The sequence below is a fragment of the Wasmannia auropunctata genome, unplaced genomic scaffold, assembly GCF_000956235.1.
Source record: "Wasmannia auropunctata unplaced genomic scaffold, wasmannia.A_1.0 LD336022.1, whole genome shotgun sequence".
NCBI lineage: Eukaryota > Metazoa > Arthropoda > Insecta > Hymenoptera > Formicidae > Wasmannia > Wasmannia auropunctata.
The window spans coordinates 459,880-471,894 of NW_012026868.1; the positions used below are offsets into that span (position 1 = coordinate 459,880).

The following is a 12,015-nucleotide window of genomic DNA, read 5'->3' on the forward strand; positions in this document are numbered from 1 at the left end:
GTGTTGCAACCGATGTGTCCATAACTGTACTGCGTTCAATATTCCTTATAAGAGTCTTTATATCTGGAACGGATATATTCATGTGGAAGTTAAAAACGATGGGTGCTTTTTCTGTTTAACAAGCGTTCCTGGAGAAAACTCAATACCGACTGTGTTCAATTTTGATTTGAGTGGAAGTGAATTTTAGCTCACGTTCAACGAGGTTCAATTATTCCAGCGGATATCCTTGAAAAGGTGATATTCACATTTAAATAACGATTATTAAGATACGTTCTTCTTTATCAAATTCTGGTGCGAGGCTGATAAAATTATATCCGCTCCAATTTTCTTCTAATTATTCTAATTAACTGGATTCACGTGTATCAGATATCGATACCGAAGTAATTTGACGCCGAGAGAGCGTCATAAAACACTTATACATATAATTATGCCACAAATCTGGCACAACTTCGATTATAATTAAGCCTCGATGTAATGCGATATAATGTCAAATGGAAAATAGATTACAGAAAAGGGTAAAAGTCTAATCGATATTGCTGCAGATTTATACATGCGTTATTTATTTATAAATAATCCTTCTTTTTGTCGATCAGTGCCAGCGCAGAAACTCTGCGTTATGAAAACTACCATATAGGCGAACGAAATCGTCGATCACTTTTGAAACTCTGTGCGTCCAGCTGTTCATCTCTCTGGCTCGTGTCGAAACCTGACACCGTTTCGACATTCGAGTCCCATTAGTTTAATAAGAGCACCGTGCATTCTTTACGAAATCGCCCCGATCGGCCATCGTATGCCGCTTTTGTAATGTTTCAACTAAAAAAATACGCCAAAAACTTGTTCGCGGTTTTTGATGAAATCGAAGATGTACGTAAGTAAAAGAAAGCTCAGCTTCCCGGGGACAAACCCAATAGTTAATAATTGAATTATTCAAAATGTCATCTAAATTTCCAGCAATTTATCAAATGCAATATAATGTATGAAATAATTATCGATTATCAATTTTTTTTATCTACCTTACAGAGAAATTTCTAAAATTCATCTCTCGATGAAGTTTTGTATATAGTGATTAAAAATATAAATAATGATAAACGCGCTCTATTCACGCGCGTTCTTGTCTCCCCGAATTACATCGAGGAGTCGCCGACTTTAATTTGATACTCCTCTGGACCCCGATCTCCGTTCTCCGAAATAGCTCGTGACCCCTACTTTTTTTTCCACCAAAATCACAATCGCGGCTCGCAAAATGCGGACACGCTTGCGAAAGCGCGCGACGCTCTCGTGTGTAATCGTCAATTAAATTAAACGGCCGCGGCTTTAGAAGCGATTATGAATAACGGACAGTGTGTGCGGCGATATGCGACGGATGTGCGAGGCGAGAGAGGGCGGGTGGCGAGGTGACACAGCCTTGTGTTTGTTCGCAACGCCGATGATGTAAGCGGCTCATTGTATAACGCGCGGCGATTGTAAAATGTTAATGGAAAACGGGCGCGGGGGAGAGGAGGAGGGTCCACATGGCCCCATGCTGGCCCCATGGCGTACACGTATTACATGACAGCTCGAGTGAGTTGCGTAGGGAACCAAAAAAAAAAAAAAGGAAAAAAAAGAGAGCGAGAAGGAAGAGGAGAAGTGCGCGAAATGCGGAACGTCGAAATCCGCCCGATCGCTGATACGAAATTCCAAGATGCAGTCGCCGATACGGCGCAAGTATATAGAGACATAAATAAACATAAACGCGCCCGTGGAACAGGAAACGGCTTGCACGCGCGCGTGTTACGTCGTTACGTTTGCATACGTACTTTGATCTAACGTAACGAGGTCCGTCCGCCTCTTCGCGCCCGTTATCGATGCGAAACCCTTTGAAGTCCGGATACGCGCGGAGGCTCGGTTTCGCGAAACTTCCAGTCGGAGCGCCGTTCGATAAGAATCGCGCGGAGAGAATTGCGGAGAATCCGGTTTAACTGCCGGAATAACGCGGCGTGTTAAGAGAGAGAGAGAGAGAGAAAACCGACAGGTTTTTTTTTCTTTCTTTATCACGTCTCGATGCACGTCTCCCCGGCGGCGTACTCGAATCGCCTCGACCTCGAATCGCGGGACGAGAGCGAGTATCCTATTGAGCGGGGTATCTCGACGGAAATCGTGCTTTTTTTTCTCTCCCTTCAATTAGGGAAGGAGGCCGTCTAGATAAGGATTAATTGAGTCTTCCCTCGAGGAAGTCGTAAACGTAACGTTTCCCAGATACGCCGCTCGGTTGCGTCGTCGTCGTCGTCGTCGTCGTCGTCGTCGATCTCGCAACGACGAGCGCTTCACGGTGGAGGCTTCGATCGACCCGAACATTAGCGAACCGTTACGTCCGTATGCTCCATTATATAACTTGCCACGGCAGTTGGATGGAAACTCGGCAGCTGCAGTGCGCCGCGGATGCATCCACGTGCGATGGCGCGCCGCCGTCGTCGCCTTTATATGCCGCGCCAGTGCCGCATTATACGGCAAAGAAGCTAATTCGTGATATTGCCATCGGGTATTGCGAAACCACGGTTATTTATCGCGTTAGCCATTTGTGCGGCTATTATATAACAATGCCGCATGGAATATCAATTTTCATCCAAATACCCTCTTTAATCGCGTCTCGTTAGGAAAGCAAATATTTGTAACGAGCACCAATATAAAAAATAAATCTTAAAATAAAAAATAAATCTTACAAGTTATCGCGTGTTTCGTTTAAGAGTACAATGTTGCTAATATGATGGTGCCGATGGAAAACATTATTGTATAATTTTTAAAAGTTATGGAATAAATATACCTCCTGCTGATTTGTCGATACACGGAGAGAATTTTTTTTTTAATTTACCCTGCAAATCATGTTAATTGTGGGACAATATAGTATTTAGGCAAATTTTACTGTGCACTACAATAAATTTTACTGTATTTTACTACTGTCAAATTTATTGTAGTGCACAGTAAAATTTTCCTAAATACTATATTGTCCCACAATTAACATGATTTGCAGGGTAAATTTAAAAAAAAATTCTCTCCGTGTAGAAGTTGCTAGATATTGCAAATATTTAGCTAATAGTTTCTACATAGAAGCGTAGAAGTGCACAGATTTTGAGACCATATCTTCATCGCCGAAGCGATGAGAAGTGAGAAACCGACCTTCGTGAAGGCATTTCGATACTGACCTTGGCGACGAGCTGCTTATCGTTGTGCACGTCGACGCACCGATAAAGAGCGCTACCCTCGGCCGGACCAAGTAGCTGGAATCGATCCCCCAGTATGGTCGGGCTACCGTGAAGGTCGGTGGGCACCGACTCGCAGCTCGGAAAGACGCAGCTCGGCGGCACCACCGCGCTGTTCTCGTCGCTGGTCGGGTGTTGCTGTTGCTGCTGCTGCTGCTGCTGATGATGATGCGGCGGTGACGGTTGCTGATGGACAACGTCCTGACCACCGTTGAGACCGACCAAGGTCCCAAAGAAGGTCTTGCCATTGTTGGTGCGGGTCGATACTTGCAGTGGATGCTGCCTGGCCACTCTCATGTTGCGCGCACACACAGCGGAGACGCACGCACACGCACGCACACGTTTACACACCCCGGTATGTCACTCGAACGCTGCAGCCGTTTACACCCCGGCGTGTGTCCTTGTAATTCCCCCCCCTAGGTGTCCTGGTCCACGCGATCCGCGGGATTATAGTGAGATGCGTTGAACACACTTCGCGTCACTTGCAGACTCAGTCACTGGATATTGCGGCTCGAGTATCCGACATTTGTATATATACAAAGAGCACGGAGACGGGTAGGGGGGTGGGGTGGGGTTTCGCGAGACGGTCTCGGCCCCCTTCTAAACTCTAACGCGTTAACTATTAGTTAAAGAAATATCACTTTGTGCTTTTTCGGTGGCCCCGCGCAGTGTCGTTTCGCAGTGTCGCTGCGCCGGGTCCTTGGACGGAGAGAGATCTTCTTGGGTTATCAGTCGGTCGCTCTCGAAAGCTGATCCTGCAACGCAGAAAAGAACGATTGCTGTAGCGACTATTGTCTCTAGTAGCGGCCGGTTATCTCATAGAGAGCTATGGAATACAGTCCGCGTTATACATATACTGTTTTAGAAACAAAATGCAAAAAGTTATACGAGTTTATTTCGATATATGTTTGCTGCTATACTCTTATAAATTTAAATCCGGAGTATAATGAAACAAGATATAAATAGTCTGCAATACAATGCAGGTGTATCTGATATAATATTTTGCAATTGCAATCGAATTGCAATATGCGATTTTTCATATTGAAAAAAAAATGAAACTGACGAGCATTGCGTTTAACGCGTCCAGTGGATGCGAAATAACGGATCACGGTAAACCGGCGGCGTTGCGTCACGTTTCTTCCTCTCGGAGAGAGAAAGAGGGACGTCGCGCTACATCCCTTTCGTTTTATAAAAAGGAAAAGATATCGCCGGCAATCCGCGCAGGTGGCCCTGGCCAAAATAGCAGGAGAGGCATGGCACACCTACACCACAATTACGCCCACGCGCGCGGCGTTTTTACGCACACGCCCGCGCGATCCGATGTGACCGACGACGACACGACGACAATAGTTCCGTTCACGAGGAGCCCGTAAATATGATTCACGGACAATTTCAAAATGTACGACGTTTCGACATTCCCGCGCCTCGTGCGCAATTCCTACGGTTACGCGGCCGAGAGGGAGTGAAGAGGGGGGAGGAGGGGGGAGCTCCGTAAGGTCAGGGGTATTCGCCGGGGTACAGGGACGGCGGCGAGTCTCGCGGCTGCTCCAAGCCAATTTCCGGCCGGAGCGCGGCCGCGTTTATGATGTGAACGTCGATCGTTTCGTCCTGTCGCGTCACTCGCGTCATCATAAGCGCAAAAATATATATATTTTTGCAAGACTAACGTGTCTCGATGCGTCAATCGTCTTCCATGAATTTAGAAAGCGAATGCAAATTAATTTATCCGGAAGTCGCGGGAGAAAGTCAACGTCGCTATACGATCGCTCACTTTGTTCACGTGATACGCAAAAATTACGCCGAGGAGCATCCAGAAAAGTGAAACTCAAATTAATCCCTTATAAATATCTCGGTGATAAAATTTTGCAACTCTCCCGATACACCGAGCGCGGGCGTCGACGGCCTCTCGGTCCCGAGGTATCGGATATGTCTTCGCGGCACTGGACCGGACGAACGAAAGTAATCAGCGACGAGGGAAATTACGTGACGGTTTTGTGAATGATCGGACGGAAAGAGGAGGCGGCACACACATATCCATACACACGTGACCGGCGCGGCGACGGCGGCGGCGATAATCGCGTGGACGTACGCGAAACGGCGCGATTGCTCGCGAAAGGAGCATATCCCTCCTCCCCCTCCTCATCATCAGGACGGGGGGGTACGGTCGAATTTATTCGAGACCGCCTGAAATAGTAGCGGGCTGCGATGATCCACACGCGCGATGACTCACGCGCGTAATTTTATCGCTGGTAAATGCCTTTCCCCGCTACCCCTCTCTTTCCCCCGCTGCACTCCCGCTACCATCCCCCCGCCGATAAGTGTCGATGACATGCCATTGATCCACGATGTTTACAAAACAATGCACTCACGTCCGCCGCATCATCGAAATCCGTGGTCATCGCGTGCGAGGAGCGAGCGCACCGCGTTCGCAGATCAAACGTGCAGGAGTCGCGTGCGCCGAGAGGGTACGCGGCGCTCATCCCGTTCGCGCGATTTTTCCCGCGTTTGCCGGTCAAACGCCCGGAGTTTGTATTCCGATCCCGGAATCGCCGTTTCACGGCGAGCAAACATTAAGTCAGCTTTTTTATTAGAACCTCGAAAGCGTTTTCCCGTTGTTCGTCGAATCATCGTGACGCTCACGTGATGGTCGAGTATAACAAACAATTGAAAATGAAGGATGTGCGAGCGAGCGTATAAACATTTACTCGACGCTGTGAAGAAAATCGCGAGTTTCTGTGTTTGACGGTAACGAAGGCTACAGTTCTCCCTCAGATATTACGAATTCGTGAAGAGGCTCGATTATAACCGTGGCAAATTTGATCGTTAGCCGTGAGACCGTGGGAAAGTCGATCGGACGAAAGTGGATCCATACATCTTTCACGTCGAAATCCGCTCCCAATTCGCTGAGTCGACGTTGCTCTTCGTGTTTAGTGCCCCCCTCCCCTCTTCCTCATCGAATTATACATTCTCATCCGCACAACCGTTTAGAGTCGCCGATTCAAGATATGCAAATGTCGCGCGGATGTCCTTGAGGGAAGCTCCTCGAAGCGTGCGACCGGCGCGTATGATTATTTTTCATGCGACTTCGTCGCGCAGCAGAGTCGTTTCTCTTTTAATTCGATGAAAAAAAAAAAAGTAATTCGATTCCACGTCAAATTACAAGCTCGTTAGTCGCTTCAACGACGTCAGAAATGAAAACGTCGGACTTCTTTATGGGATATCAAAATATTTTTCCACTCTATTTTTTCGCTTCTTCAATTACTTCAATAATTAAACTTAGCTCGTGTATAATTAGACTTCATTTTCTGCAGCAAATATACGATACGTATTTTGGCTCGACGATATTAGTTAATTGAAGAAGAAACTGGGATTGCTAAGCGGTCATTGTTCTTGTTCACAGCGTGAGGAATTATAGCGAATTAGAGGCAACAATTAACGTCTCCACAGTAACGAGCGACAAGGTCGGTTATGAAGATCAGTATTTCTGCTGAAATGGGTTAACAAAAAGATCAGTTTTCCGCGGAATATTATATCGATCTTGATTACGCGAAATTAAGATTGATGATGACACGAAGAGAGATATCGAAGTGCAAGAGGCGAGATAAATTGAGGGTGGGCGTAAATTTAACTTAATTTAAGTTATCTACGTGTGAAGCAAATTAAAAATTGCCGTTCGCAAGTGACGCAAAAACTGTTATACGTTACAGCACTTTTTTACCGTTTCCGCGAGGAGGAAACTTTTGGACGGATGTCCGGCATTATAATCCCTAAGATTCACACGCTATTCTCAGCCGGCCTACATTCCGGATTTTTTTTTTGTGACGGTCAACCTTGGGCGATCGGGCGAGAATAGCTGTCTCTCCTCAGACAATTTTAACGAATGATATTGCTCAACGTCGCCTGTTTACGTGCCGCGTTTTGTATCGTATCGTTTGAAAATCATATATCACTCGCGCCGCAGATGCTGACTGGCGATACTCTTCGCGGCCTCCTCCATTACGATATCTACGCACTTGCGCAAAAGTCGGCAACGCCAACGCAACAACGTTGGGTCTCCTCGCTCCAAAGATCAGGGCTGTGCATGCACAGCAACGCGATCTCCCTGCCTCCACCACCGCCATCTCCTCCTCATCTCTCCCCCCCTTCTCCTCCTCAGCCGCCGTTTCCACCCATCCTTCGCCGTTTCCTCTTCGTCGCGCGATACGAAACGAGATGACGAGGTAATATCGGCTTTATCGCCGCCCGAGGGCTCTCCTCGAGGAGGCGGAAAGCGGCCGCCGTTATCTACGATCACGTGGATGCCGCGATATTCGCGAGGTCACCGCCGTATCGGCAGGTGAACGTGCCCGGACTCCGGATTGAGGGAGCATTCGGATATCAGCGTGCGACGATGACCCAACACGCGCGCAACACAGCGACGCGTCCGGCAAGCCCGACCTGTTTCCTTGAAGCGGCCCGGCTATCGCCGAGTATTTCGAAAAGGCTGGACTGATAATCTTTGTATCGCGCGCCCGTTGAAGCGGAATCGAAACGACGGAGAGAGACAGAGTTAACGGGGTTACAAAATGGTATTTACCAATTTCGCATTTCAACCTCGGGCAGGCGGCGCCGAGACCGGCGAAATAAAAAAAAAACGTGCATTTGAAATCCACGCGCGCCAAACCGGAATCGCAGGTGGCGGCCGAAAACGAACCAAGGCGATCTTGCATCTATCATAAAAAGAGAGTGCGCGTGAGAGCTGTTACAGAAAATATCGATACGATCGATAATGCGCGATAAAGATTGATACACAGTAAAGATTTCACGTCATTTCCTTCGAAGGAAATGACGTAATCGTTATTGTGTATGTTAAGCTACACGAAATCAAATTCGTTATGCATGAATAGAGGTAACGGCGCTGACCTTTTCTGCAGCTTTTTTCCCCTCCCGCAACGTATTTCGCCCTCACCACACACGTGTGTCTTTCGATATGAAGTAAGAGTATCGCGTAATACCTTTTATATACTCTACTCCATTGCGTCAGGAGTCCTACATTCTTCTGGCCCTTATAAACGATCGATAAAAATCTCTACAGCAAAAATGTAATTTTCAAAAAAAAAACCAAAAAAAAGAACGAAATGCAAAAGATAAGCCGCTCTCTTATACGGCGGAATTTAAAAAGACTCCGCGATAAAATCGCGAGAGAATTGAAGCCGCCGAGCGCGCGGCATGTTCGAGACGGTCTCGTGAGAGACGATTTAGCCGGCAGGTGCGCGAACTCCTCGGGGCACTGTCGAGGTCTTTCCCGCCCCTTTCCCGCGCGTTCCCCCTAAATGAAACGCGCGTATATCTGACGAAATCGCGAGCTCGGAATTAGTAAAGTGTTGCGTTCGCCGCCGCCGCCGCCGTCGCCGCCATCGTCATCGCCATCGCCATCGCCGTCGCCGCGTGTGTCGAAACGATACCCGCGATATTACCAGCCGACCCACACAAACGGCCGTTGCACGCGCGCCGCACACGTACGTGCACACATACGGCTACACGAGATACCAGATATCCTTCGGTAAGGTCAAAATGGCGGAGAATTCCACGATCGTCGCGCGCTCGCGCGAGGAGCGATATTGCGGGCACCGTTTGCATTAATAGCGCGCAACCGTACGTGACGCAAGCTCGCGAAATATGTAAATTGCCTAACAGCCTCGCCGCGCTCCCGTTTACATTGTAAAAATGACCGCGCGTCGCCGTCGAGCCGGCGCGGCGATGATCCCGCCGCGAAATCTCCTCCCTCCCTCCCTCCCTCCCACCCGTCGCAGCATCCGCGATCGTGTGGATCGAGAGAAACCGCTGTATACGTCCGCTACATGAGCGGAGCACAACTTCCGGTGTCGAAGATTGGGAAAGACTGTCGCGTTCCCTTTGTCGGGAACAAACAAGTTTATTTGCGTATCGCCGGTGGCGGCACACACACGGCTTGGGGGGAGGGGGGGGAGGGAGGGAGGAAAATGTAAACTCGCTGCGAGATCGCGTACCGGTTTTAGTGCCCGCGTCAAATCGCTCATTCAACGTAAATACGCTCATTCAGTGCGAGCGCACGCTGACTCACAATCAGTGGAAATAAACAACGGGAGCGAAGGAAAAAGCGTTGCGCCCGGTGCGTGCGACGGACGCGCGCGCGCGCGAAAGGTGATCGGCAGTCAAATATTTTCAAACGTCGGGCTGAAAAGAGACTCGACCGAAACGCCGGTGATTTTCTCGCGAGTGCCTCGAAAGAGAGCCTCCGTCTCCGATGCAACGGGAGCAAAATTTCAAACGAACGCGTCACTCGAGAGTTCGATTTCCCCCGGCAGGAATTTCTCCCGTTCTCCCAATGACATCACTGTACCTCCGAGCCGGTCTTTATCAGGAAGCGATTACGTTTCCATTATTTGTAGAATCATTATGAAATTCAAGAAGAGCATGACATCAGCTTTCGACCTACGGTCGACGTTTTCCGGAAGTGCGATAAGTGGCCCCGAAGTGGTAAATTAAATATAAATTAGTATATAAATTTCAATTAATAACCGCGGCATTAATCGACCCAGTTATCCAATTTTGATAAGTGACGCGCGCGCTTTTTTTTTTCTCTCTTTATCTTCGCTCAATTACTCCGCGTTTTAATTGCTCCGATTAAATATACTTTCTCGGGAGCTGGAACCGCGTGTGTTGCGGTGTTCCGTCATTTCGAATTGGCTCCTCGATATACCGCGGACACGCGCGAAAGTAAGCGCGACGACGGGAACGCGACCGCGCGCGTTTAACGTCGAGAGTGCACCAGTCGCCCGTGGTTGGTCCGTGGCGACGAAAACTGCGATCGTGAGAGAGTCTCTCGCGTCTCTCTCGTCGGTCTCGCGCGGTAAGAGGATTTCAAACGAGCCGCGCGAGCGGGCGGGTCAGATCGGTCGGGCATGGCAGATACGCCGCCGGAGGCGAACGACGTTCGCGATAGTAGCGTCGATTGCAATAAGGCACTGCACTTTGCACTGGAGTCGCGCGACATCGTTCATACACGAGCGGCGGCGGCGGCGGCGGCTAGAGACAACGACGTATACACATAGGCACTTAGAGAGGGGGGGGGAGGAGAGATGTCGCGCAACTCGTTCGTCGTTTCCACCCCACGAAACGCGAAGGCATCCCCCGTAGTATTCCACGGTCGATAGCGGCGTTTCCTGCGAGTCAGGGGTAGGTTGCACACACGCGCTCGACCTACTCCCCCTCCTCGTCACCCCCCCCCCCGGCCCCGCGCGGTCGGAGCATTCTTTTTTTTTTCCGTCGACGCGCGAAGATAAAGACTTTACCTTCGTGGTTTTTTCCTTCGTAACTTGTCGCCGTACGTCGTTCCTGAATCGGTGGGGTAGGTAAGGTGGTTAAGACGATTGGACGTCCGCGAGCGGCACCGCGAGGGATGTGTGCAGATCGAGCGCAATTGCCGCGATCGGCCTCGGAGAGTCCTCTTCTTCCTCTTCTTCCTTCTCTTCTTGGCTCACTTCTTCGTCGGCTGCTGCGTCACGTCGACGACGGCAGACGCGACGCGTCGGTTCGCTGCTTTCGTTCCCGAAACGCGGTCGTCGAGACTTGGGGTCCCCGCGACGGAGGCGTTTAAAGAGCAAGAGCGAGAGAGACAAAGGGAGAGAGAGCGTGCGCGAGAGGAGAGACTCGTGGTGGTAAACCGCGCAACGGACGGTCCAACGTTTGTGGGCCGGCCCACCGCTCAGAAACGACGGCGGCAGCAGGACAAGCGAGCACAGACCAACGTCGCCATTGTGCAGCTGACAACTGCGAGCGGGCGAGCGAACGTACGCGAACGTAACCGTCCGGCCGTCCCGGGTGCACGGCGCCTCGGCGATCTTCGGCCGCGGTCGTGGAACTGGCGGAACGACGCGAGCGCGCGCCGTGCGCGCCGCTCGGCCAACATCGGCGTTATCGGCCGCTCCGGCAGTTCCGACGAGGCCGCGCGTGGATCCCTGGAGTCCCGTTTTCCTTCTCTGCGACGATTTGATTTATACACCTCATCCGGTATCGAGCGATACTGCGTAAGATATCGCAATTCTTTCTTCAATTCGATTAGCCCATACAGACGACATTGACATCTGAACGCGAGCACGCAGTGCGTATGATATATTTTGATGCACTATACTGATTGTGTGAGGCGATTTTCTGTTTATTTTTTTCTTAATTGGAGCAATTGAAAGTGTATTTATAAATGTGTCGTTAATTTTATTTTAGAAGTTAATTCACACGTTGGACGATTGAAACGCTAATAATAACGTTTACAATCAAATCTGATATCTGATAAATTTTAAGCTGTTTACAAATTCTTGAGAGTTGCTAAAAATAACATTGAAATTATTTTTGTGTACATGCAGACAGCGTTCTCACTCCAGACTCGTTACCTTTGCAGAGGTCAACGAGAGATGACGAGATGGAGAAGCGCGTCCTGAATCGCCGGAAACAGGAACGGTATTACATCACACGCTGCCGCCACCGTAACACGTGTTACGATTGCGTGCACGGATGATCGTTCTTGTTGTCGCGAACCTCGCGGCGAACGGCTGGCTGAAATCGAGAAAGCCGAATTCGCGGAAGCGACGGATGGGCGCCCATTAATAACATTGAGGTAAGAGATACGCGTACATCTTATCTGTATCTCACTTATACGTAGGAAACAAACACGCCGACCTGCGCGAAAAAGATCGGAGCCATCCGGTTGCGAGAGACGCTACTGGCTGTTCTCCCCCTCTCCCCCCCCCCTTCTCCCTGCCCC

The 12,015-nt window shown here is 49.5% G+C and overlaps 2 protein-coding genes across 8 annotated transcripts in view; one reads left to right on the forward strand and one right to left on the reverse strand.

Annotated features, from left to right (window-relative positions):
• LOC105453064 (tribbles homolog 2) overlaps positions 1-11,025 on the reverse strand; it is a 20,395-nt gene extending 9,370 nt beyond the window's left edge. The window contains exons 1-2 of the mRNA XM_011694750.1: positions 10,550-11,025; positions 3,180-3,991 (exon numbers count right to left, since the gene is read on the reverse strand). Coding sequence (XP_011693052.1) covers positions 3,180-3,533 — 354 coding nt within the window. The 5' untranslated portion in view covers positions 3,534-3,991; positions 10,550-11,025. The remainder of the gene's footprint in view (positions 1-3,179; positions 3,992-10,549) is intronic.
• The window catches only part of LOC105453062 (probable RNA methyltransferase CG11342), a 24,680-nt gene continuing 20,447 nt past the window's right edge, over positions 7,783-12,015 (forward strand). For 2 of the 7 annotated variants that reach the window (XM_011694743.1, XM_011694745.1), the window contains exons 1-2: positions 11,195-11,358; positions 11,653-11,868. The gene's annotated coding sequence lies outside the window, so the exon portion shown is untranslated. Of the gene's footprint in view, positions 7,805-9,615; positions 9,735-10,392; positions 10,434-11,194; positions 11,359-11,617; positions 11,869-12,015 lie in introns of those variants that run through there. The other 5 variants (XM_011694749.1, XM_011694748.1, XM_011694747.1 and 2 more) reach the window with 5 other exon arrangements.